At 44.5% G+C, this 27,833-nt stretch overlaps 1 protein-coding gene across 5 annotated transcripts in view; it reads left to right on the plus strand.

Annotated features, from left to right (window-relative positions):
• Positions 1-1,057: 1,057 nt before the first annotated feature.
• SGSM3 (small G protein signaling modulator 3) overlaps positions 1,058-27,833 on the plus strand; it is a 35,808-nt gene continuing 9,032 nt past the window's right edge. For 4 of the 5 annotated variants that reach the window (XM_068560147.1, XM_068560150.1, XM_068560148.1 and 1 more), the window contains exons 1-3: positions 1,058-1,152; positions 26,861-26,979; positions 27,504-27,589. In XM_068560147.1, coding sequence (XP_068416248.1) covers positions 26,973-26,979; positions 27,504-27,589 — 93 coding nt within the window. In that variant the 5' untranslated portion in view covers positions 1,058-1,152; positions 26,861-26,972. The remainder of the gene's footprint in view (positions 1,153-26,860; positions 26,980-27,503; positions 27,590-27,833) is intronic. The other variant, XM_068560152.1, reaches the window with a different exon arrangement.

Genomic DNA, 27,833 nt, shown 5'->3' on the forward strand with positions numbered 1-27,833 from the left:
TTTTGCCACAGGAGTGTTTGTGAATAACATGAAAGTGCTTTGTAAAGTGAGCATAATACAATGAGGTCATGATTGAGAATGCCTTAGTGTGTTTTGTAGGCTTCACCTGTGGTTCCCATTAATTCACTGCATCATTCCCACCTTGGAACACCCTTAGGAACCTGAGCTCAGGTTAATAAGCAGCTCTAAAACGAAACTGTGGTACATCTCTTCAGAGTAGGGTGAAGTTTCTAGAAAAATATTCCTGTAATCCTGTTATAGCTTTTGGTGACCTTTCTAAAACATGGCAAGTGCTTTTTTTTTTTTTTTTTTTTTTAAACTAGAGCCTGATGTCCACTGGGACCTGGATATCAAATGGAGATGGGCCCTGCTACCGTCATGGACTGTTCATTCGTACTGCACTTTAACATTTTCTCAGACAGCATCCAGTTCTCACAACCACCACAAGTTCACATTCTCATTTTACGGGTGAGCCAAATGTTAGCGTGGTTGATAGACTCAATTGCAGGCCTCTGACTACACCCTCTCATTGCATTATGCCCGAAGATTGAATTTCTCGGGTAGGACCTCAACCAATTTGTTACTAGTTGCGGCTCCTTCCAAGGCTTGTGAATTGTGTAAGAGTGGATCGATCAGGCCGGTCTAGGACTGGTTTGTACACCCGTAAAGAAGGCACTTAAATGTTTAGAAAATGAATATCAGGTAAGCCGCTCCTTCCAAGAGCCCTGCCGCGTCTATCCCCCATCCTGACCACTGGTCCACCCCATATTCCCCTAACTCCTAGGGATGCAGCGCAGACGGGAGGCCAGGTGGGCATCGCTAGGCCAAAATTGGGCTTCGAAGGTCGCCTCTCCACCTCCACCCCCAGTAACGCTCGACCCCCCGACCCCCGCCGAAGGACGCGGCCTAGTCTCCGAAAGGAGGCTGGTGTGCGGGGTCAAGAAGCGCGCAGACCCCACCGCACCTCCCGGCCAACGGACCAGAAAGACTACAGCCCCCAGCATGCCCCTCGGCCGCCCGCTCGGCCCGGCGCGCGTGCGCGGTGACGCCGCCGAGCGCCGATAGGGGTCGAGCCTCCAGCCTGACAACCTTTGGCACAGTGGTGGCGGTGGCTCACGGCCGCGGGGCAGCTGGACGTCCCCCGCGGGGCAGGTGAGTGCGGAGCGAGAGGTTGGCCGAGACTCGCTGGGTTTGCGGGGCCCGGCGCCCACCTGTGCCCCTCCGGTGGGGACGTGAGGGTCTGTGGACCGACCGACTGACCCACGGACTGACGGGCCGAGGAGCAAGGCGGCGCCGTAGCCGGCCGGCCCGGCCCTCGCTCGTGCGGCGCGCGGGGCGGGGGTCCCGGCTAGGCCCGGGCTCTCGAGGTCGGGCGCGAGGCCTGAGGGGCGCGAGGCCTGAGGGGCGCGGGCGGTGCTCGGGGCGGGGGGCGGGGGGCGGGACCCCCAGCCGGCCCAGCGGGAAGGGGGGCTCCTGGCGCCCGAGGTGAAGTGCCCTGGGCGCTCGAGCCCGAATACGGCCCCCTCCCGCGGCTGGGAGCAGTTTACAGAAGCCGCACCTCAGGCCGGCGACCTTTTTTGTTTTTTGGGTTTTTTGAAAAAACGGCTGCCTCGGATACGTTTACATCAGCAAAATCTTCTTCAGGTGTGACTTGTAACTTTACGTTAAAGATTCAAGTCTGGTGTCAGAACACAGGCTCAGATTCTGGCCAGACTCGGAACACACTGTAATATGGGTTTTTAACTCTGGAGAAATTGAGGCATGTACTAGCCAGGACTCAGCCAGTGTGGTTAGGATTGGAATTTTGAAAATTATTCTCATACATGGTTTAATGATCGATCCAAGATGCTTTTTATATGGGGCGGCGGGGAGAGGTGATTTAAAGTCTCTTTTTGGTGACGAATGACTGTATCATATTTTCCAGGCTTGTGCTGCATATGCGATTTGTGGTGGGTTGCTGGCTCTTTTTTGCTTGCTCTTTGGTGGGATATTTAGAAGTGTCTGGAATATTCTTTATCCTTCTTTCTTTTTCTTTCTTGGTAAATTCAAGTTCCTAATCAGACTCTGTTTCACAAAAAGTGAATTTTCAACTTCGACTTGTTTATTTGTAGCTTTTGTGATTGTTTATGATTAAGTTTGTAGGTACACATATATTTCCTCCTTTTCCTCTTCATCTCTTTTCTGTATCTTCCAGTTCTCTCTGAACTCTAAACGATGGAGTTATATCTTCTTTGTTTTACATATTTATTTCTGTTCTCCATGATTAGCTGGTAATTGATTCTAAATAATAGTCAACATCTTTCCTGTCTTTTAATAATCCCAGGTGCCGGTAGCCTTTTCATCACTAATTGTTACATTAGCCTGGGCTTTAGCCCTCTTCGTATCCCTTTTTAAGCATGGGGGTGTGTGATGTGGGAGAGAGGGCCCGGGGTGAGGTGTTTTTCTTGACCAGATATAGGTAACAGCTGAACACGACCCATGGCATCAACTTTAGAAGGCTGTGAACAAAAATTGTTTAAATATTAATCTTGTGAATTTGGGAACTTGTCAGGTTGACAGAAGAGTCGGTGAGGTACCTCACAGAAATGAACCTGATGTGAGGGTAAAATATTGAGAAAGGATCTCAGGAATCATCTCTTTTATCATACCGCCATCTTTCAGTGCCCAGAGTGGATGCTGGGGACACCTTGTTGGCTTAGAAACTTAAACAAGGTTCTGTGTGTTTGTGTTTTTGGTTTCTCTCTTCCGAGTTCTCAATGAACGCTTTGGCAGGAGCTCAAAATCTGGTACATTTGATAATTTAACATCAGTTTCATCTGCTTATTCTCCAGATTGTCTCTCTTCCTCAGCTGGTGACATCAGTAATTTTCCACAGCAGCCATTCATGAGCTCATGCAGACTGTCACAAGGAAGTGGAATAGCACAGAGGGTGGCACATACAGGAGAAATAAGGGTCTTGTTTCTTTGCCGTCACATATTACACAAGGAATGAGACAGGAATTCTGGACTGAAGCACAAACTATGCGGGAGGGGTTAGCACACCAGAGTCCAGGCTTCCACATATGGTAATAATCATTGGTACCACTTACTGAATCTCTTCTCTTTGCCAAGTGCTGTAATCGTCACAGTGAAGTGCAGGTTTATCATTGTCATTTTATATGTGTGTAAGTTGAAGTACAGAGGTTAAGTGATTTGTCCACAGACATAGTGACCGGGCCAGAATGCAAATTCAGGTCTCTGATTCTGACATCCCCGCTCTTTCTACTGCACTGTACTACCCTACCAACATATATGTTCAAGTCTTTCTCATTCTTAAAAAAACAAACAAAAAAACCCACCTTTCCTGTGGCTACAATTCTTCTTCAAACTACTGTCACTTCCCATCTGTTTCCTTTCTAGATTTGTCCTTAAAAAGCAAACTCTATGCCCTTCTCTTCTGTTTACTCCTTATTTCATTGCAGTCTGGCCCGCACCCCTCGACTCTATTGAAATTGCTCTCATGAACTCCACTCAGCCATTGATTGAATTTCTACCTTAGGTACCATCTTCTAGACTTACAAAGAGGCTGAGATATGGTTCTTGCCCTGAGGGAGTTTAGGAGCTAATGAGGGAGAAAAAGAATTTTATACGGGTCACTGTATGTTAACTCCTGACCGAGCAATCTTTGCTCTTGGGAGTGGGGGAGGAACACTTCACTGAGAAGGTGATAGTGGACTGCCAACAGAGAGAAACCCTAAGTTGTTCCAGGCAGTGGTGTCAGGACTGCATGCTTAGGTGTGGACTTTTTGAAGTTGTAACTCGCCAGTGAGAGATGATACAGTTGAAATATACAGTGTAGGCTTTAGAGTCTGCCAGACCTGGGACCTGAGCCTTAATTTCTTCTTCATAATACTGCCTACAGTGTCAGCTCTGTGAAAGTAGGGCCTTTGTCTTTTTTTTTTTTAATGGCTGTGTTGGGTCTTCGTTTCTGTGCGAGGGCTTTCTCTAGTTGCGGCAAGCGGAGGCCACTCTTCATCGCGGTGCGCGGGCCTCTCACCATCGTGGCCTCTCTTCTTGTGGAGCACAGGCTCCAGACGCGCAGGCTCAGTAGTTGTGGCTCACGGGCCCAGTTGCTCCGCGGCATGTGGGATCTTCCCAGACCAGGGCTGGAACCCGTGTCCCCTGCATTGGCAGGCAGACTCTCAACCACTGCGCCACCAGGGAAGCCCCAGGGCCTTTGTCTTTTTCACCACCCCACTCCTCTCTCCTAGAACACTAGTCAGTAGATGTTTGTGGAGTGAATACCTCATAGGATGTTGTTCAGCTCATGGGAGGTGCTAGATTCTCAGCAGCACCATGTGACTGAAGTAATGAGGCTGACGTTCAATGTGGTTTATGAACTGATTTTGAAGACACCACTGTTTGAAATAATATACATATAATCACCTCCCCTTTTTGAACATTTAGGCTTGTTAATTTATGCTCACAATTCATAAATGAGGAGAGAGACATTCACCTCTTTTCTGTAGGCACAGTTAACTGCTAACTGTGTTTTCACTTCCAGTATTATGCCTCTTTTTCAGTTATAAACACATCTCTGCTTTTTCTAAGTGTTTGTGATGTAGGTTTTGTATGTATTTTTTTTCTCTGCTAATGTTCTGGATTGTTTGGGGAAGTTAATTTCTTTGGAATCATTAAATACCTTTATCAGTAAGAGTCACGTGAGAAATGAGATTGAAAGCACCAGTCCAGTTATCAGAAAGCTTATTCTTGGGAAGGGTCTGATTTCCAATTAGGACTAATAGATTTTTTTTTTTTTTTCCTTAACAAAACCGTACAACTATTCCTGGTCTTCCTAGATACCTAGTTAGCCTTCTAGCTAACATTCTAAAGACATGAAACAACAGATCATTTCCCTCTTCTTGTGTTTGAGTTTCATTTGTAAATATCCTTAATTTGTGTGACTTGAGGTTATGGGATTAAAGTCCAAGTACCACTTTTTTTTTTTTTTTTTTTTGCTTTTGAAGTCAGTGGGATATAGTAATTAGCACCTACAATAAAGCTCAAATTCTGGCTCTACCACTTTAAACTTTGAAAACTTAACAAAAGTGATATAGCTTCCCAATGCCTCATTTTGCTTATCTGTAAGATTAGGATAATTACTACTACTGTCACCACTCAATAATAGCTCTTATTTATTGGGTGTTTACTATAGACTTGGCACAGTTCTAAGAATTTTACTTCTATTAACTCAATCTTCACAGCCACCCTATATAGTAGTATTATGCCCACTTAAGGTGAGGAACAGTGACAAGATGGTCACCTGAGAGTTGTAATAAAGGTGTTTAATAATGTGATGGGTAGTTGTACTAAATGACCTGTAAAGTTCTCCTCAATTATGATTCTCTGATTGAAATCTAAGTCTCCAGACTCTGAGCCCTAGAGATTGTTCTAGAACAGACTGTTCCTGCCTTTCCCTGTATGGCCAGCCTGGTTTCCTGTTGTCTCTGCCCCACACCCCTGCTTCACCCAGCCCCTTACATTCTTTTTTTTTTAACAGTTTTTTAAAAATTTATTTATTTATTTTTGGTCATGCTGGGTCTTCGTTGCTGCACATGGGCTTTCTCTAGTTGCAGAGAGTGGGGGGCTACTTACTCTTCATTGCAGTGTGTGGGCTTCTCATTGCGGTGGCTTCTCTTGTTGCAGAGCACGGGCTCTAGGCACGTGGGCTCAGTAGCTGCGGCTCGCGGGCTCTAGAGCGCAGGCTCAGTAGTTGTGGCACATGGGCTTAGTTGCTCTGCAGCATGTGGGATCTTCCCAGACCAGGGATTGAACCCGTGTCCCCTGCATTGGCAGGTGGATTCTTAACCACTGGACCGCCAGGGAAGTCCTGCCCCTTACGTTCTTCACATCACCTTCTCATTGAGCCTTCCCTGAACACCTAATTTAAAATAGCAGCTTCCTGGGACTTCCCTGGCGATCCAGTGGTTAAGACTCCGCACTTCCAATGCAGGGAGCGTGGGTTCGATCCCTGGTCGGGGAACTAAGATCCCTCATGCCGTGCAGCCAAAAAAAAAAAAGTTATTGTCTAACCCTAAGGTTTATAACAGCAGGAGGACAACCTCCTCTGACGTCTTTCCTGGAATTTCTGGTGATAATGATGCTGGTCTGAGTGTAATGCAGTTTGCCTGTTACCATGTTGTTACCAAGTTTTTGATTCAGTTTGAGGTTGGGATAGTGGAAATAGGAGACTTAGCTTCTGGTCCGGCTGTGTCACCTACTCTCTTTACAGCTTTAAATGAGTCTTTTGACCTCTTTAGCCTCAGTTTCTTTCTTTTGAAAAAAGTAAGAGGGAGATGAACTCAAAAGATCCTTCTAACTTCATCATTTGTGACTCTGTTCTAAGAGTCTTTGCCCTGCGCGCAGCATTGAAGAAGCTAATGATCTCTAAACATAGGTGCAGGTCTGTTAGAGAAATTCATTTGCTCTTGTACTATGGGGATTCTCTCCTAATTTATATTTAATTTGGAATTTTCACAGAAATTTATGTTTCTTAATACAGTTGCTTGTATCATGTTTTTTAACTCTGCCTGGCTCCCACTGGGCTCCATTCCCAAGTCAAGGTACATTGTTCTTACACACGCACAAGTGGCTTCTGTGTCTTCCCAGGGCACTGTGCTGGAGAATTGACAGCTCAGTTGTACTAGTCAGTGTGGTAGAGAGGGACCACTTAGGAGTCACTTCTGACTCACTGACTGATATGGGCAAGCTGCTTAACCTCTCTGAGCCCTGGTTTTCTCAAGTGTAAAATGGGGAGTGCTTAGCAAGTATGGTAAATGCTCAATAAACACTTTTCCTTCTTTCGTGGTATCTCCCTTCTAATACCTCCATCTAACCACTGCCACAAAGTACACAGGATTGGATTACCATACTGTAGGGTTATTGGGTAGGTGTTTTCATATCTGCAAATGAAAAATTCCCAGTAATTATATAGATGGTATGGCCAAATGAGTGACTTAAAGGTAGTTTTTGACCTCTGTGGTTTAATTATATGAGGAATAGGGACTTTGTTAACTATATTTATGATCTGTTCCTTTTAAGTGCCCTAAGCTCCTATGTTAATATAAAGCTTTAAATATAAATTTTTCAGTGCCCTTTTTTGCCAGTCAGCCCTCAAGGAGCTTTATTTTCCTCAAAAACTCTTGTCTGTATTTTTCAGAGCTACCTGAATGTCGAGTTGAGGTTAGGTACCCATTGTTTGTTTCACTTTTACTTCTAAGGGGGGTGTTGCTCCCCAGCCCTGGTGGCGGGAATGACAGAAGGTCCAGGCGGTACCTTGCTTCTGCTTTCCTTATCACAGTGCAGGTGCTTCCAGGCTGTACATCTTAGGGGAGTGATCCTGGGAGGAACTCAGGGAAGTGACCAGAGTACCTTGGGTGATTATTTTACAGGAAGACCTAGAGTGGATGGGCCTGCAGAAGCCTGCACAGGAGAGCCTCATTTACCTGGTGCTGCTGTGCAGGAAAGGGAGAGCCATACCTGGGCTTGTGGAGTTCTGGCGGGGAGAATCCTGTTTCCCTCGTCTGTGTTTCCAGTCCGTGCTCTACCTTGCACAGTCGTGCCTAAATCTTGCCTAAAGGAACACTATCTCTGGTCACAAAGAAAATATTGACTCAGGGACGGGGAAGCAGCCCCAGCTGTAAGCCTGTGGGAGCGGGAGTGGAGGGAGTGGAGCGCAAAGTGGAGTTGATTCCTGGGTCGTTTTGCTCTTTAGCTGATGCCTGTTTGGAAGGAGGCAGTTTGAGAAATTTGGATGCCTTTTTCACTGAGGAGATTAAGAATAAAGTGAATACTAAACATGTTTTCAGCAAGAATGATTGGGGTGACTGGAGGGGGGAGCCAGTTCTAGAAGATTAGTGCCACTAGCTGCTTTATCGTGGTGTTTGGTGGGGCTCAAGTTTTGAGACTTTCTTTCCATACTGTGGTAATTGCTTCATTTAGCAGCATGCTCTAAGAGAAAGTGGTGGGTTCTAAGGTCTGAAAGAAGGGTGCTACGGCTGGAGCGTCGAGTGCGTGTCGACGGCTGAGAGATGAGGCTGGAATGGTCAGCAGGGACTACTAGCTCATGCAGTCTTATAAGTCAAGTTAACAAATTTGGACTTTTTCCAAAAGTCAGAGGGAAGAAAAGGGGCTTTAAAGAGGAGAAGGAAATAATAATCAGTTGCATTTAAAAAGGATTTCTGTGCTGGGTAGAGAGTAGAAGCTGCAGAATCAGAAATTCTGGGGGGTGGGCCCCAGCTGTCTGGGTTTTAAGAGCTGTCTGGTTTTTTTTTTTTAATTTATTTATTTATTTTTGGCTGCATTGGGTCTTTGTTGCTGCGCGTGGGCTTTCTGTAGTTGCGGCAAGAGGGGGCTACTCTTCGTTGCGGTGCGCGGGCTTCTCATTGCAGTGGCTTCTCTTGTTGTGGAGCATGGGCTCTAGGTGCACGGGCTTCAGTAGTTGTGGCACGTGGGCTCAGTAGTTGTGGTTTGCGGGCTCTAGAGCGCAGGCTCAGTAGTTGTGGCACACGGGCTTAGTTGCTCCACGGCATGTGGGATCTTCCCGGACCAGGGCTCGAACCCGTGTCCTCTGCATTGGCAGGCAGATTCTTAACCACTCTGCCACCAGGGAAGCCCTGTCTGGGTTTTAAGAAGCCCTACAGGTGATTCTGATACACTCTGCAGTTTGAGGACCACTGATGGAGGTCATTTAGGAGAGGGAACAATATTGTAAAGTCAGGGAACTAAACTCCATGGTATTGCTGAAGTGTAGCTCGTGGTTTTTTTTTTTCAGCACTTTTTTTTTTTTTAATTAATTAAGTTATTTATTTGCTTATTTTTGGCTGTGTTGGGTCTTCGTTTCTGTGCGAGGGGTTTCTCCTGTTGCGGCAAGTGGGGGCCACTCTTCATCGCAGTGCGCGGGCCTCTCACTGTCGTGGCCTCTCTTGTTGTGGAGCACAAGCTCCAGACACGCAGGCTCAGTAGTTGTGGCTAACGGGCCTAGTTGCTCCGCGGCATGTGGGATCTTCCCAGACCAGGGCTCGAACCCGTGTCCCCCGCATTGGCAGGCAGATTCTCAACCACTGCGCCACCAGGGAAGCCCTAGCTCGTGGTTTTTTAAAAGTAGTTATTTTATATACCTAAATAAAGAAATAAGATAAGCTAATAAAACGTACATTACATAATCAGTCTAAATCACTTACCTTGAAATGTCAATAAAATGGGCATAAGCCCTATATCCCACATTATGTGAGAAGGCCAACACCCTCCCCCAGGTTTTTCAAATTTAACTCCTTTAATTCTCATAGCAACCTGTAAGGTAGGAATTACTATTCCTATTTTCAGACCTTTCTTTGGTTTTCCCCTCAAACCACAGTCAAGGCTATTATGAGTCCAGCAGGCTTTCTTGAAGGTATGGATGACAAAGGGGTATTACCTTGCAATAGCACACTAACTTAAATTGGGGTTTGGATTGTTCTTTGCTTAAGAGGCATTTGGTCCACCCCTGAGACCTCCCCACTCCCAGGCACGCAGCATGTCACTGTCTCGTGGGTCGCTCTGTCCTGAAGGATGCAGCTCCTTACCCATCCTCGGACTGCTGTTCCCGTCCCCTCTGTAGTCCAGGCCACCCCTATTTTCTGTTCTCCCCTACCTCCAAATTTCCATTAATTTCCTTTGCTAGACAATCGATAGATCTCTCCTTTTCTAATCTGTGGCTTCAAGGTTTACCTTCCACCTTTAAGGAGCTTATCAAAATATTTTCCCAAAGATAAACCTCCTCTCTGGGAAGCATTCTGGAGCCAACATTTTTTCTTTTAAATAAATTTATTTATTTATTTTTGGCTGCGTTGGGTCTTCATCGCTGCACGTGGGCTTTCTCGTGTTGCGGCGAGCGGAGGCTACTCTTCCTTGCGGTGCGTGGGCTTCTCATTGCGGTGGCTTCTCTTGTTGCGGAGCACGGGCTCTAGGCGCGCGGGCTTCAGTAGTTGTGGCACGCGGGCTTAGTTGCTCCGCGGCATGTGGGCTCTTCCCAGACGCAGGCAGATTCCTTTCCTTCCTTCCTCCCTTCCTTCCTCCCTCCCTTCCTCCCTTCCTTCCTCCCTTCCTCCCTTCCTCCCTTCCTTCCTTCTTTCTTTCTTTCTTTCTTTCTTTCTTCATTGGGTCTTCGGTGCTGTGCGTGGGCTTTCTCTAGTTGCGGCGAGTGGGGGCTACTCTTTGTTGCGGTGCGTGGGCTTCTCACTGCAGTGGCTTCTCTTGTAGCGGAGCACGGGCTCTAGGTGCTTGGGCTCAGTAGTTGTGCCTCTCCGGCTCTAGAGCGCAGGCTCAGTAGTTGTGGCACATGGGCTTAGCTGATCTGCGGCATGTGGGATCTTCCCGGACCAGGGATTGAATCCGTGTCCCCTGCATTGGCAGGTGGATTCTCAAGCACTTCGCCACCAGGGAAGTCCTTGCAGGCGGATTCTTAACCACTGTGCCATCAGAGAAGTCCCAAGAGCCAACTATTAAAATAGTAATTTTCCACTGTCCCATTATTATAATATTATAAAATTTTAGGCTCATTTTAGGGGTCACTAGGTTAATTACCTTGCTTCAAGTGACATCGTATTAAACTCTAATAGCAATAATTTGTTACTAATCTGTTCTTTGATTTCTGTTTACAAAGCTGACACTATACAGTAGAAAAGGCACATTTTTTTAAAATCCAAATCCTCTCCCAAACTAGAGGAATGTACTTCATTTAAAAAATCTTCAAAGGTCAAGTTCCTCACAGCACTGTTTTTATTGCAAAAATTGCTGTTAGGTGCTTAAATGTTGTATCTACAGATGACTACATTAGTAAATTATAGAACATATGGTTATAAAGACTCCATGATTACTGGGGAAATGCTGATAATTTGATGTGCAGTAGAGAAAAATATTTTAAAATCTGAAATATAAGAACTGTGTATGTGTGTAGAGAAAAACCAAAAGAGAGCATAGGAAAGAAGAAAGTGTGATTTATTGAGATGGCAAACTTGTGGCAGAATTTTTAAAAATTTTGATTTCTGTTAATGTCATTGTGTTAGTATAATTACAAAACTCAGAGGAGAGTCCCACACTTCCTTCCCATGATAAACCCAGTGACTGTATATGCTGCAGAGATTTTCTTCTGACCTATAGCTTACATATATCCTGCTACCACTTAAGTCTGTCATCTGTGTTCTCAGTGGAAAAGAACGGACCTGTGCAAAGTGCCCAGAAGTGCTGGGAAGAAGCCCCCCCTGAGCCTCGGGCTCTGACAGCCAGTGTCCTACCTGACCCCAGCTCGGGTGTGGCTGGGGACCCAGTAAGCGCCCGGGCTGTGGAGAAAACTCCGGACAGAGAGGCATATCTGTACAAGTAGATTCGGAAATAGCATTTTTTCCCCCTTAGAGTCTGTCTTGCAAATTGATGTACTTTTCTGGTCTCCTGGTTTATAAGCATCTTTTTCCTTTAAACTGCTTTTAGTGACTTTTGCTTTGGGCAGAGTATTTCACTTCAGTGTACTGGAAAGAAACTGCAACTCCATGTGAAGTCAAACACCTGGGGATCTTGTTTAGCCTTAAACGAAACAAAACAAAAAATTGGCGTGGAAACCTGGTTTCAGCAGCTTAGGGAGTTCCTGACTTCACAGTTGCTGTTAAGATGTCAGATTCATGCTGAGCAGTGTTAGTAAAGTGTTAGTTACAAATTAGAGAGAAAGGGATCCTTTTCACAGTTATATATAAGCTATCTCTAATAGTTTGCACCTTTTTTTTCACTTTTGCTTTCTTTGGTTTCATATAAATCCCTGTGGAGATGGATATTTGAGGTGATAAGTAGTAGCCCTGTGAGAGGAAGAGGAAGGCAGGATACAGAGAAACTGCATAGTTTATGTAAGTTCAGGCTTCATTTGTGGACCTCAGAAAACTCAAGGACACATTCTTATTCCCTCAGTGTTCTGTACTTAAACTGTAATTTTTAAAATTGAGATATAATTCATGTACCATAAAAATCACCCTTTTAAAGTATACAATTCAGAGGTTTTCAGTATATTCACTGTTGTGCAACCATCACCACTATCTAATTCCAGAATATTTTCATCACCCCCAAAAGAAACCACATACCCACTAGTAGTAATTCCCTATTTCTCCCTCCCTCCAGCCCCTGGCAACCACTAATCTACCTTCCTTCTCTATGGATTTGCCTATTCTGAGCATTTTATATAAATAGAATTATACATTGTGTGGTCTTTTGTGACTGGCTTCCTTCACTGAGCATAATGTTTTCAAGGTTCATCCATGTTGGTACATGTGTCAGCACTTCATTCCTTTTTATGGATGAATAATATTCCATTGTATGGATATACACATTTTGTTTATCCATTCATCACTTGATGGACATTTGGATTGTTTCCACTTTTGGTTTTTTGTTTGTTTTTTTTTTGTTTCCACTTTTGGACTATTATAAATAATGCTGTTGTGAACATTCATGTACAATTTTTGATGTGGTATAATTATTATTATTATTTTTTTTAAAGCATTATCTTCCTCTACTATTTTAATACTCTGAGTTAAGAACTATCATTACCTGTATTTTGCAATTTATTTATTTATTTATTTATTTTGAGGTCTGGGCTCCAGTGAGCCTTGGTCATGTTCTTTTTATTTATTTATTTATTTATTTTGGCTGTGTTGGGTCTTCGTTTCTGTGCGAGGGCTTCCTCTAGCTGCAGCAAGCGGGGGCCACTCTTCATCGCGGTGCGCGGGCCTCTCACTATCGTGGCCTCTCTTGTTGCGGAGCACAGGCTCCAGACGCACAGGCTCAGTAGTTGTGGCTCACGGGCCTAGTTGCTCCGCGGCATGTGGGATCTTCCCAGACCAGGGCGCGAACCCGTGTCCCCTGCATTAGCAGGCAGATTCTCAACCACTGCGCCACCAGGGAAGCCTGGTATAATTATTTTTAAACACAATACCTCTGTACTTTTTCAAAAAAGAGAACATTTAAAATCAAAACCAATGAGCCCCATACTCCTACCACTTAAATAAGCTGTATTCCTTTTTATATTACCTTCAACATGTATATATTATATATTTTTTAAATGGCTGAAATCACATACTGTCTTCATGCTGATGACTCTACTTTTCTTCTCTTCCCTCTTCAACTCACTCCAACTGGACTTCCACCCTCACCATTTAAAATTAAAGCTCTCATAAATCGTAGCAGTGTTTTCTTAGGTCAGTCTCCCAAGGCAATAGAAATTTTAAAATGGGACCTAATCAAACTTACAAGCTTTCGCACAGCAAAGGAAGCCATAAAACGAAAAGGCAACCTATGGAATGGGAGAAAATATTTGCAGATGATGTGACCGACAAGGGCTTAATTTCAGAAATACACAAACAGCTCACACAACTCGATAACAAAAAAAAACACAATCAAAAAGTGGACAGGAGACCTAAATAGACATTTCTCCAAGGAAGACATATAGATGGCCAATAGGCACATGAAAAGATGCTCAACATCACTAATTATCAGAGAAGTGCAAATCAAAACTACAATGAGGGGACTTCCCTGGTGGCGCAGTGGTTAAGAATCCACCTGCCAATGCGGGGGACGTGGGTTCAAGCCCTGGTCCGGGAAGATCCCACATACCGTGGAGCAACTAAGCCCCTGTGCCACAACTACTGAGCCTGCGCTCTAGAGCCTGTGACCCGCAACAACTGAGCCCACGTGCCACAACTACTGAAGCCCACGTGCCACAACTACTGAAGCCCACGTGCCTAGAGCCCATGCTCTGCAACAAGAGAAGCCACCACAATGAGAAGCCTGAACACCACAACGAAGAGTAGCCCCTGCTCACCACAACTAGAGAAAGCTTGCGTGCAGCAACGAAGACCCAACACAGCCAAAAAAAAAAAAAACTACAATGAGGTATCACCTCACACTGGTCAGAATGGCCATCATTAAAAAGGCTACAAATAATAAATGCTGGGAGAGGGTGTGGAGAAAAGGGAGCCCTCCTACACTGTTGGTGGGAATGTAAATTGGTGCAGCCAGTCTGGAAAACAGTATGGAGATTCCTTAAAAAACTAAAAATAGAGTTACTATATGATCTAGCATCCCACTCCTGGGCATACATCTGGAGAAAACTCTAATTCGAAAAGATACATGCACCCCATTGTTCATAGCAGCACTATTTACAATAGCCAAGACACGGAAGCAACCTAAAGGCCAATGAAAAATGAATGGATAAAGAAGATGTGGTACATATATACAATGGAATACCACTCGGCCATGAAAAAGAATGAAATAATGCCATTTGCAGCAACATGAATGGACCTAGAGATTATCATACTAAGTGAAGTAAGTAAAGCAGAGAAAGACAAATATATGGTATCACTTATATGTGGAATCTAAAATATGATACCAATGAACTTATTTATAAAACAAACAGACTCACAGATACAGAAAACAAACTTATGGTTACCAAAGGGGAAGGGGGGGTGTGGGATAAATTAGGAGTTTGGGATTAGCGGATGCAAACTACTATATATAAAATAGATAAACAATAAGGTCCTTCTGTATAGCACAGGGAACTATATTCCGTATCTTGTAATAACATATAATGGAAACAAATATGAAAAAGAAGATGTATATATATATGTATAACTGAATCACTTTACTGTACACCAGAAACTAACACAACATTGTAAATCAACTATACTTCTATTTAATTAATTAAAATAAAAAGTTCAAGAAAAATAACACAATTAAAGCTCTTGTCAGTATCACCACCAGCCTCCAGCTTGCCAAACCAATGACCAGTTCTCTGTCCTCCATACCACTTCACCTCTAAGTAGCACCTGACACTGATGATCACCTCCTCCTCGTAGAAACACTTTCTTCTCTTGGTTTCCACAGCGCCACACACTGCTAGTGTTCCTTCTACTTCACTGGTCACTCCTCAAACTTTATTTTTGTATATTTTTCTGCGTAACCTCTAAATGTTGGAATGTTCCAGGATCTGGTCCTCAGCCCCCTATTCTGCATTCTCTCCTTAGCCACGACATCTAGTCCTGGTGATTCTCAAATTCACGTCTCCAGTTCTGACTACTGCGAACTCTGTGCTCATATATACAATTGCCCAGTTGACCTCTCCACTTAGAGGTCTAATAGACATCCCCACTGAACGTGGCCAAAGCAGATTGCTTGCTAACCATGAAACCTGCTCTCCCCCAGTCTCCCTTCATCTTGGTTAATGGGATCTGCACAGTTGCTCAGGTCAAAAGCCTAGGAGACATCATTGATTCTTTCCATTATCTACCTCTATATCTCCAAATTATATCCAGAATCTAGTTACTTCTCATCATCTCAAATGTTTTGGTCCAAGATACCATCTGTCACCTGGACAACTATAATAGTTTCCACTCTAAACCCCTCTGTAGTTCATTCTTCACAAAGTAGCCAATGTGATATCTTTAAAAACCTAAGTCAGACCATGTCATGCCCATGCTCAAAGCTCTCCAATGGCTTCCCATTAAAATAAAATCCAGAGTCTTTGCTATGAGCAGTAGGCCCTACATAATCCAGTTCATCCTGTCTTTCCAGTGATAATCTGCTACTTTCCCCCTCATTGCTCCATCTCAGACACACTTGTCTTTTATTTCTCCAGTGTGATAAATCTTTTGTTCCTTAAGGTCCTTGCACAAGCCGTTTCCTCTGTTTGAGCTTCTAAGTCTTTGCAGAGCTGACTCCTTATCATTCTGGTGTCAGCTGAAATGTCATCTCCTCAGAGAGGCCTTCCCTGACCACCTATCAAAAATAGTCCTGCCCCTACCTGCCTCTGAAATTATTCTTTCATTTACTTATTTATTGTCTGTTTTCTGTCACTAATATTAATAGCTGGCTTTATTAAGCACATACTATGTGCTATGTATTGTGATAAATATTTACATTTTCTCATTTGTCATCCTCATTTTACAGATGAGGAAACTGCAGGTTCATAAAAGCGAGAACTTTGTCTGTCTTGTTTTACTGCTGTATCGCTTGCATGTGGAACAGTGTCTGGGGCATAGTAGTTGCTCAAAAAATATTTGTTGGTTGGATAGATGAACAAAAGACTCCTAGGTTTATATCTCTAGTTTTTACATCTCCTTGAAGATGTAAACTTGTGTATCCAGTCACCTGCTTAACAGCTCCGCTTGGATTTCTAAGAAACATTTAAATTATCCTACAGCTCTTCATTCCCTCCTCCCCCAAACCTGTTTCTTTCCCACTCACCACCATATTAGTAAATGTCATCATCGTAAACTCAGGAGTTCAGACCAGAAACCTAGGCCTCGCTTTGGGATGCTCCCTTTCTTCACTCCCCACGTCCAACCCAGAAGCAAGGCCTATTGGTTCTGCCTCTGGTTATATCTTGAATCCATTTACTTCTCCCCACATCCACTGTCACCACTTTAGTCTCACTCCCCGCCATCTTTCCTGGAGCTTGTACTTCCAAACTGGTCTCACTGCATCCACTCTTGTCTCTCCACAAGCCATTTACCAAACAGCAGCCAAAGTGATTTTTTAAAAAACGTGTTAGTTCACGCCACCGCCATGTTTAGGATCCTTTTGTAGCTTCCCATTGTCCTTAAAATCTAAATCCTTCACTGTGACCTACAGTCCCTTGACAATCTGGATGCCTCTACCTCTCCAGTTTCCTCTTACCGTTGTCCCCCTTGTCCGCTGTGTTTCAGTTACTGGGCTTTCCCTTCTTCCAAGGCCTTCCCCACCTGAGAGCCTGTGGACTTGCCTTTCTTTCTGCCCATGACTCTACCCCCATCTTTGCAAGGCTGGCTTCTTGTCCTTCCGGTTTCAATTCAAGTAGTGCGTCAGTGATTCCTTCCCTGGATTCTTTTTGTTTTGGTTTGGTTTTTGGTATTTTGTGGGGGGGGGGAGGGTGCAGTAGAAAAAAATAGCTTTATGCTTTGCCAGGCAAACCGTCCCTGGATTCTATATCACATCACCCTTTTGTTTTATTCAGATCACTTGCCATACTCTGAAATTCTTATTTATTTATCCATCTCTTTGTTTTCTGTTTGATTTTCCCCCTCTGGATTGTAAATCATTGTTACCCTAGCACATGACATGTGTTGGGGAAATATTTGGGGAGTAAATGACAGACATACACGTTTCTGAGTGCACATGCTACATACATTTTCCCTTAACATTATATCATAAATAGTATCCATATTTCTTTAGTCCCTATGATTGGAATTCTTTTTTTTTATATATAAATTTATTTATTTTACTTATTTATTTTTGGCTGCACTGGGTCTTTGTTACTGCGCGCGGGCTTTCTCTAGTTGCGGCAAGCGGGGGCTACTCTTCGTTGCAGTGCGCGCACTTCTCATTGCAGTGGCTTCTCTTGTTGTGGAGCACGGGCTCTAGGTGCGTGGGCTTCAGCAATTGTGGCTCACGGGCTCTAGAGCACAGGCTCAGTAGTTGTGGTGCACAGGCTTAGTTGCTCCGCGACATGTGGGATCTTCCCGGACCAGGGCTCGAACCTGTGTCCCCTGCATTGGCAGGCGGATTCTTAACCACTGCACCACCAGGGAAGCCCGTACCACAGTTCTTTATCCATTTACCAGTTAAAGGACCTTTGAGTTGTTTTCAGATTTCAGATTTTGGCAGTCACAGATAAAGTTGCCACAAACGTTTACATACAGGTTTTTGTGTAAACAAAAGTTTCGTTTTCCTTAGATAAACATACCTAGGAGTGGGTTTGTTGGGTTGTGTGGTAAGTACATGTCTAACTTTATAAGAAACTGCCAAACCTTCTTCCAAAATTGTGGTACCATTTTGCATTTCTACCAGCAGTGTATGAGGGTTCTAGTTGCTCTGAATCCTCATCAGCACTTAATATTGTCAGGTGGTTTGTTTTTTAATTTAAGCCATTTAATATGTGTATGGTAATATCTCATTGTGGTTTTAATTTGCATTCCTTAATAACTAATGACGTTAAGTATCTTTCTGTATGCTTGTCATCTGTATATCTTCTTTGTTAATGTTTCTGTTCAAATCTTTTGCCCATTTTATTTTTTTAAAATATTTATTTATTAATTTTTGGATGTGGTGGGTCTTAGTTGCAGCATGTGGGCTCTTCGTTGTGGCGCACAGGCTTCTCTCAAGTTGTGGTGCACGGGCTTCTCTCTGTGGCACGCAGGCTCCAGAGCACATGGGCTCTGTAGTTGTGGACCCTGCGGCATGTGGGATCTTTGTTCCCCTACCAGGGATCGAACCCGTGTCCTGTGCATTGGAAGGTGGATTCTTAACCACTAGACCACCAGGGAAGTCCCACCCATTTTATATTTTTAATTGGATTGTTTGTTTCCAGCTCACTTGAGTTTAGAGAACTCCTTATATTCTAGATACATGTTCTTTATTAAATGTGTGATTTGAACATATTTTCTACCACCAATGGCTTCTGATAAAGTCTCATTTAATCAAGTTTTTTCTTTTATAGATCATACTTTTAGTGCAATATCTAAGAAATCTTTGCCTAACCAAGGTCACAAACATTTTTTCCTATGTTTTCTTCCAGAAGTTTTGTACTGATTCTTCTAGGACCATTTGTTGAAAAGACTATCCTTTCTCCATTGAATTGCATTTATATGTTTGTTGAAAATTAATTATTTACTTTCCTAGGGCTGCCATAATAAAGTATCACAAAGTGGGTGACTTAGAACAACAGTAATATTGTCTCACAGTTTTGGAGGCCAGAAATCTGAAATCAAGGTGTCGGCAAGGCCATGCTCACTCTGAAACCTGTAGGGAAGGATCCTTCCTTGCTTCTTCCAGCTTCTAGTAGCCCCAGGCGTTCCTTGGCTTATTACACCATAATTCCAGTCTGTGCTTCACATGGTGTTCTCCCTGTCTCTTCATATTTTCTCTCTCTATATATCTGTGTCCAAATTTCCCCTTTTTATAAGGACATGAGTCATAATGGATTAGGGCTTACCTTAATGAGGTCGTCTTAAGTTGGTTAAATCAGCAAAGACCCATTCTCCAAATAAGGTCACATTCTGAGGTACTGAAGGTTGGGACTTCAACATATCTTTTTTTGGGGACACAACTCAATTCATAACGTTAATTGACCATATGTATGGGTCTATTTCTGGATTACCTATTCTGTTCCATTGATCTATATGTCTTGCCTTTTGCCAGTGTCACCTGTACTACATGTAGCTTTATAGTAAGTATTGAAATCAGGTAGTGTGAATTCTCCAACTTTCTGCTTTCAAAATTATTTTGAGTATTTTGATTCCTTTGCTTATCCATTTAAATTTTAGAATCAGCTTGTCAGTTTCTGCAAGATATCCTACTGGGATTTTTTTTTTTTTTTTTTTTTTTTTTTTTGAGTATAGCTGCTTTCCACTGCTGTGTCAGTTCCTGCTGTACAGCATAGTGAATCAGCCATACGTGTACATGTATGCCCTCTTTTTTGGATTTCCTTCCCATTTAGGTCACCACAGAGCACTAAGTAGAGTTCCCTGTGCTATACAGTAGGTTCTCATTAGTTATCTGTTTTATATATAGTAGTGTATATATGTCAGCCCCAACTCCCAATTCATTCCACGCTCCCCTTTCCCCTTTGGTATCAATACATTTGTTGTCTCTGTCTGTGTCTCTATTTCTGCTTTGCAAATAAGATCATCTATACCATTTTTCTAGATTCCACATATATGCGTTAATATACCATGTTTGTTTTTCTCTTTCTGACTTAACTTCACTCTGTATGACTCCTACTGGGATTTTGATTGGAATTATGTTGAATCCTGTCCTTGTTCCCAATCTTGGGGGGAAAGCATTCAGTCATTTATCATTAAGTATGATGTTAACTGTAGGATTTTTGTAGATGCCTTTTATTAGGTTAAGGAAGCTTCCTCTATTTCTAGATCTCTGAGAGTTTTTTATCATGAATGGATGTTGACTTTTGCCAAATGCTTCTTTTGTATCTATTGAGATAATCATATAGTTTTTCTTCTTCAGTCTGTTGATATACTGAATTACATTGATTGATTTTTTAAATATTGAACAAGTCTTGCATTCCCAAGATAAATCCCACTTGGTCATGATGGTATTGTTTTTATGTATTGTAGAACTTATTGGCAAAAGTTGTTCATAATATTCTCGTATTATCCGTTTAATGCCTCCAGGATCTGTAGTAATGTATCCTCTTCCATTCCTGATAATATTGGTAATCTGTGTCTTCTCATTTTTCCTGTTCAGTCTGATCAGAGGTTTGATTTTATTGATCTCCAAAGGAACAGATTTTGGTTTCATTGATTTTTCTTTTTGTTTTCTGTTTTATTGATTTCTGTTATCTTTATTGTTTATTGCTTTTTTTTCTTCTGCATACTTTGGACTAAATTTACCAATAAATTCAACAACTTGGATAGTGGACAGATTCCTTGAAAGTACACAAACTATCAAAGCTCACTCAGGGGACTTCCCTGGTGGTGCAGTGGTTCAGAATCTGCCTGCCAATGCAGGGGACATGGGTTCGAGCCCCAGTCCAGGAAGATCCCACATGCCGCGGAGCGACTAAGCCCGTGCGCCACAACTACTGAGTCTGCGCTCTAGAGCCCACAGGCCACAACTACTGAAGCCCGCGCACCTAGAGCCCGTGCTCCACAACACGAGAAGCCACCACAGTGAGAAGCCCGCCCACCTCAACGAAGAGTAGCCCCCGCTCTCTGCAACTAGAGAAAGCCTGTGCGCAGCAACAAAGACCCAACGCAGCCAAAAATAAATAAGTAAATTAATTTTTTTAAAAAAAAGCTCACTCAGGAGGAATAAAGATAATCTGAGTAGCCTTATCTCTATGAAAGAAATTGTAGTTGAAAATCTTTCCATGAAGGAAACTCCAGGCACAGGAGACTTCATTGGTGATTTCCTTTCAACATTTAAGGAAGAAATAATACCGGTTTCTACACAAACTCTTCCTGAAAATGGAAGAGGGGGGACTACTTCCCAAATCATTCTATAAAGCAGATATCATCCTGATACCAAACCTGAAAAAGGTGTTATTAGGAAAGAAAACTACAATCAAACATCCTTCATGAACATAGATGCAAAAATTCTTAACAAAGTTTGGGCAAATTGCATTCCACAATTTCTGAAAAGGAAAATACATCACAATGACTCGGTAGGGTGAGCTTCAGGTATTATTCCTTGTGTTGCTTGCAGGTGGCTCTCTTCCCAACTTTGGGTAGCTTCCTCACACACACGCTCTGACCAGTATTCACATGAAGATTTGGGGGTGCTCTCTGCAGATTTCTGGAGCTCTCTGTGCAAGTCTCTGCTCTACAACTTCAGGCTGCTTTGGCCACCTCTAGCTCCCAACTCAGCTCCTCTGCCCTCCTGGGTGCCCAGTCCTGGCTGCAGACTCTCTCCAGGTGGTAGCGGGCCGTCACAGGGCTCAGCTCAATTGTTTTCTCTTTCTCAGGCTTCACTGTCCTGTGCTGCCTGTCATCCAATGTTTGAAAACCATCGTTTCGTGTATCTTTCTGGCTTTTCAGTTGTTCAGGTTGGGAAAGTAAATCCAGTCCTTGTAACTCCATCTTGGCCAAAAGCGGAAGTCCATAACTGGAATATGAAATGATTAAATCACATTTTATTGTGTCAGTATACCCAGATTTGATTAATTCCCCTAATGTTTGACATGTAAATTGTCCTCATGTTTTTGTTGTATAGGTGGTGCTGAAGTAGACCTTTTCATGTACATACCTTTTTGCGTCTATTGAATTATTTCCTTAAGATAAGTTTCCAGGAGAATAGTTACTGGATCAAAAGGCATTTTTAAAAATTTACATGCTTAAAGATGACAGTCTTTTAATCTTCCTCCAGTATATTTCTTGTTTTTCAAAAGTTTCTGCCTCTCAGTACCCCTGTGACAACATCAGGGCCGCCAGTGATGTGGCTGCTTTAGCCAGCTCCCAGATGGCTGCTTTCAGGAAGGTTTCCATAGGGACTGGAGGCTGGAAAAACCTGCCCGCCCAGGTTTGCAATATCACTTCTGGCTCCTGTTGGGAACTTGGGGACTAGGGGGTAGTTGGTAAGAGAAATGGCATATACGTATTATTGCAGAGACTCATTAAAATATATCCAGATCTGACCGTTTCTCACTGTCCCCATGGTAGCAAAGCCAACATCATTCCTACTGTGTCACTCCCTCCTGCCCTGCAGTCTTCTCTGCACAGCAGCCAGAGAGAGCTTTGAAATCCTAAATCAGATTCAGGTTTGCCTCTGCTCAGAACCCTCCTGTAAGGAGGATAAGATCCAGTTCTGTACTGCACTCTAAGGCCCTCCTGAGCCGGCTGCACCTCCCACTGTTTCCTCCTCCTCCTCCCCCTCCCCAGCTCCTCCCCAGCCCCTCTGCCCTGCAGCTACTTCACCTGCCACCTCTGTTTCTGCCTTGTCTTCACCCTGCTGCTCCTGCTGCCTGGATCTTCCTTCCCTCAGGAGCCATAGGACTTGGTCTCCCACTTCCTTTTGTTTGGGCCTTTGCTTGGATGTCACCTTATGCTCAAAGAGCTTTTCCTGACTACGTTGGCTACGTGGCTCCTCTCTCCTGACTCTCCTGTGCCTTATCCTGCTTTATTTTCCTCAGAGTCCTGTAGTTAGCACCATCTAACACAGCTGTGTTTATGTTTGTTGTCTGATTCTCTGCTGTGATGTGATGGCTGGGACTTTGGTTTTTCACTGTTGCGTCTCAACCCTTAGAACCATGTGTGGTTCGTGGCGGTGCTCAGTAACTGTTGAGTGAATGAATGAGGGGGGCAGGCCAAGGCTGGGAAAGGGAGCTGTGGACTGAGAATTGTCTTCCCAGGCCCCTCAGTCCTCCACAGCCAGAGACAGCTCTTTTCTTCCACTTATAGACAACGCCTGCTTCCTCCACACTTTCTCTGCCCTTCTGGAAGAAACAGCCAAATCACTACCTCTGAGGCGTCAATGACGAGGAGTCTTTCTGATGATCCCAGCTGGCATATGTTACATTGAACCATACGGAGTTGTCGTTTTTACAGGTTGTAATGGCTGGATGGATATCAGCAGTATCGTATGGCCTTGAGTAACCTCAGTGTAGAGGGCCCAGATAGTCACAGTAACTTTCTGGAAATTATGAGGACTCCTGCTAATTGCCTGATGCTTCCTGAGCACTCGCTGTGTGTCAGTGTGCTGGGGCTCTTTGTGTTCTCACTTCATCCTCATAACCATTGTGAGACATAGGTACTGTTACTCCAGTCTGTGGAGAAGAAAACTGAGACTCAAAGAGGTGACGTGAACGTGCCCAAGGTTATAACAAGGGGGGAGCCGCAGAGCCGGGATTTGAATCCATATCTGTCTGTCTGGAGAGGTCTTCACTTCAACCGCAGCGCCGTCCGGCCTCTGCACAAAGGTGGCAGAGGATGAGCTCGGAAGCCTTGCCCTCCTAACGCTGGTGCCACAGCAGTGTGCCTGCCCAGGGCTCCAGGCCAGCGGTGGCCTGGCCGAGCACGGGGTTATTTCCTGGCACTGTCAAGCTGGTGGCCGAGTGACATCATCTCCCCAGCATGGTGGTGCAGGGGGCACATTTATCAGGGTCCATTTGGGAGACTGTACGTGCGTCTCTTCTAGGCTCGTTTTCTCGTGTGTGAGGACCAGAGATAATCTGCTTCAGAATATGCTGTGAGGACTGAACGGTGACGTGATTTTAAGAACTTCTAGCTCAGTCCCTTTAATGTTAAAATACTTGCTCCATCCAGCACAGAATTCTGATTCAAACCAGGCCCCGCATACCTGTTATACTGAAGGAAGACGTTATGTTTTCCTCACGCAGAACAGACAGACAAGTCTAGGACGGCTGGCCCATTAGGGAAGCGGGTTCTGCCATCTGTTTCTCAGCAAGGCTTGCCTGGAAGCAAGAGGGCTCCCTCCCAGCTGGGCATCAAAGCCTCCACGATGGGCATTTAGCCCAAATGTGGCCCGGTCAGGGTGTGTCTGGGGGCAGGAGTAGAGGTTGGTGACCCAGCTGAGCTGCCCTTGGGACAAGCTGTTTGGCCCCAGATTTGCAAGTGTGTCTTTAAAGAGAACTGGGATTTTTTTCATGTGCCCATTTTTCAACATTCGCTGGAGTAAAGGGTCCATAGGGTAATGTTTTCTCACGCTTCTCACGGTGCCCTCGAAGTGGTTCTTTGATTTTCCTTTTTTGTTTCTTTCTCACTCACCTGACCCTTCTCATTTACCCCGAATTCCCAACAGCAGACAGCACGCAGGAGACGAGGCCAACAGCTGTCACCTCTGAGCTCCTGTCACCTGAAAAATGGCGAAAGGAGGTCTAGGCCTAGGTGAATATGATTCTAAAACCTAGACGGCAACTTGCCCTAAAATATTTCACCCACATCTCCGTTGTTACCTTCCATTTATGTTACCTTCCTTTCATTTCATGGTTAGAAGTAAAAGGTAGAAGTAAAAGGCTTCATATTCAGAAAAAGGCTGAGAAAGCCACCCCTCAAACTGCATTTCTGTTGAAGCTCGAGTGGGTGATAATAGGCTCTTGCCTGTTCTAATAGGAGCAGGCTAGAAATAGGAAGTCAGAGGGAGCCCCAAGTGCTGACGCCTCAGTTGATGGCTTATTTATTTTTTTTAAATTGAGATATAATTCACATGGTACAAAGTTCGCTATTTTTAAAGTGTATAATTCAGTGGTTTGAGTATTTTATGCTGTTGTGTAACTATCACCACTCTCCAATTCCAGAACTCTTTTCATCTCTGCAAACAGAAACCCTGTACCCATTAGCAGCCACTGTGCCTTCCCCTCTCCTCCAGCCCTTGGCAGTCACTAAGCTACTTTCTGTGTCCAGGGATTTGCCTCTTCTGGACATTTCATTTAAATAGAATCATACAATATTCATCCTCTTGTGACTGGCATCTTTAACTGAGCATAATATTCTTAAGGTTCACCTGTGTTATAGCATTATTAGCGCTTCATTCCTTTTTATAGCTGAATAATATTCCATTGTATGGATATTCTGTGCATTTCATATATCCCTTCATCGGTTCTTGGACATACGGGTTGTTTCTGCTTTTTTGGCTATGAGTAATTCTGCTGTGAACATCCAAGTACAAGTTTCTGTGTGGACACTTGCTTTCATTTCTTGTGGGTAAATAACGAGGAGCAGAATTCCCGGGTCATGTGGTAACTCTGTGTTTCACCTTTTGAGGAGCTGTCAAGAGTACTTTCCACAGCAGCCCACCATTTTACATTCCCACCAGTAGAGTATGAGGCTTCCAGTTTTGCCACATCCTCACCAACACTAACTGTTGTCTTTTTTTTTTTTTGATGTTGAAGATAAGTTTTAATGGCAGGTGCCTACTGCTGTAGGACAAACAGGAGCTATGTGCCTAAGTGTATTCATCCCATATGGCCAAACACTGCTCTTAAGACTTTTGTCTCCAGGGACTTCCCTGGTGGCGCAGTGGTTAAGACTCCGCCTGCCAATGCAGGGGACACGGGTTCGAGCCCTGATCCGGGAAGATCCCACATGCCACGGAGCAACTAAGCCTGTGGCCCACAACTACTGAGCCTGTGCTCTAGAGCCCATGAGCCACAACTACTGAGCCCACGTGCCACAACTACTGAAGCCCGCGTGCCTAGAGCCCGTGCTCTGCAACAAGAGAAGCCACCGCAATGAGAAGCACGTGCACTGCAATGAAGAGTAGCCCCTGCTAGCTGCAGCTAGAGAAAGCCCGCGCGCAGCAACGAAGACCCAACGCAGACAAAAATAAATAAAATAAAATATTAAAAAAAAAGACTTTTGTCTCCAGTATGCCATCCTCGTGGGTGTGAAGTAGAATCTCATGGTGGTTTTGATGTGCATTTCCCTGATGACTAATGATGTCGAGCATCTTTTTACCTGCTCATTGGCCATTTATGTCTCTTCTTTGGAGAAATGTCTATTTAAATCTTATGCCCATTTTTATTTCTTTTTAATATTTATTTATTTATTTATTTTGGCTGCTCTGGATCTTAGCTGTGGCACACGGGATCTTTTAGCTGTGGCATGAGGACTTCTTAGTTGTGGCATGCGGGGTCTAGTTCCCTGACCAGGGATCGAACCCAGGCCCCCTGCGTTGGGAGTGTGGGGTCCTAACCACTGGACCACCAGGGAAATCCCCTTATGCCCATTTTTAAATTGGGCTGTTTGTCTTTTTAATTGTTGAGTCATTTTTTAAGAGGACAAAAAAAGGAGGGAGGCAGGGGTTAAACAGTGACATGAGAGACTTAGATGGCAATTTCCTAGTGGCCCAGCTGTGAGGTGCTGGAAGGTGTAGTCGAGCAGACTGGTGGATGAAGTGGAAACGTCGGTGTCGGGTGAGTGGAGGCACTGACTCAGAAGTGTTGCACCTAAGTGATTCCTCAAAACTTCTGGCTCAGAGGAACCTATTCATGGAAGTTTTGGTGGTGGCTGGTTTTTGTTTTCTTTTTTAAGAAACATTTGCCTGAGTACAGAGCATCAGGAAGTCTGTCTGTGTGATCCTCTCCTTCCTTAGTAGTATGGGAACTGAGCAGACCCTCCTCTTGGCTCACAGAGCTGTTGGAGAACAATAGTTTTGTAGCTTCTTCAAAGTGTATGCTCTCGGATGAAATGTTCAGAATAGGAGGCTTTTTCTTTCAAGTGTGACTTTTCCTTCCCTGTCAAACAGTGGCCAGGATTTACCTCCCCACCACCTCTGGGCCAGCAAATTAGAGTCGGGTAGAAAGGACTCCCAGGAGAGGGGCTGCGTTAAATGACTTTCCTCTTTGCACTCCTACCAGGGTAAATGTTTCTGGACCAGATGAAGCTTGAGGAGCCTTCCAGCTGTAAGATATTAGGATAGGAAACTCCTGAGTCTGGATCTACAGAAGACTTGCCTGTCCTCTCCACACAATGTCAGGTGGGAGGCAGGGGCCTGGCTTGGACATGGGGCGACAGGCTCTCCAGGGGGAAGGGGGGTCTTATCCAGGAGGACACCCCGGTGGGAGGGAAGCAGGCTTGTTTTCCACGGACCTTCGAGGGTTACGTGGACCATCCAGGTAAGAGGTGGAGGAAGGAGGAAGTCGTCTGATGGGCATCTGGGAGAGTTACTGCAACTCTCTTCTCAGTTTTCCTGAATCCCTGTCCTCTCGTTCCAGCCTGCAAATCCTCACTCAAAGGTGGAGGGAGAGGCAAGGAGATGAAGTCTGGTTATGTCTTGTAACACACTGCTGGCTTCCTTTTCCTTCCTCCAGAAAGTTGTACTTTGCTAGGTTTCTTCCCTCCCCCATCCATCCCACTCTAGATGGTCCAGTCCTTTAATGCTGGCACTCTGTGGGTGGGACGGGGGGGAGAGGAAGGGAGAGGGGGTGTCTCAACTTGAATTTTCCCCCTGAGTGCTCTGCATTTTCTTCATCTCCTATTCCTGGTCCTCCTTGGTTTTAGGAAGCCACATACCTTCTGCCAGTGGCCCCTTCTCAGCCCTGACTCCTAGCATGTGGCCCCAGGAGATCCTGGCCAAGTACACACAGGTACAGCAGTCAGCCAACGGGCGCCAGTGGCTCTGCTCCCACGCTGGGGCACCCAAGGGGACCCACTGCCCGCTGCAGGCATCCTGGGAGGGGGGCCACTCCCCCATATTCACACAGGGTCAGAAGCCCCCATCAGAGACAGCATCTTAGCTCCACGTTCCCTGTGAATCGGGCATTAGGTTGGGGAACAAGTATGGCACTCTGCTCTCAGTATTATGGGGACACAGAAATACATAAAACGTGT

The sequence above is a fragment of the Eschrichtius robustus genome, chromosome 13 (assembly GCF_028021215.1).
Source record: "Eschrichtius robustus isolate mEscRob2 chromosome 13, mEscRob2.pri, whole genome shotgun sequence".
Lineage (NCBI taxonomy): Eukaryota > Metazoa > Chordata > Mammalia > Artiodactyla > Eschrichtiidae > Eschrichtius > Eschrichtius robustus.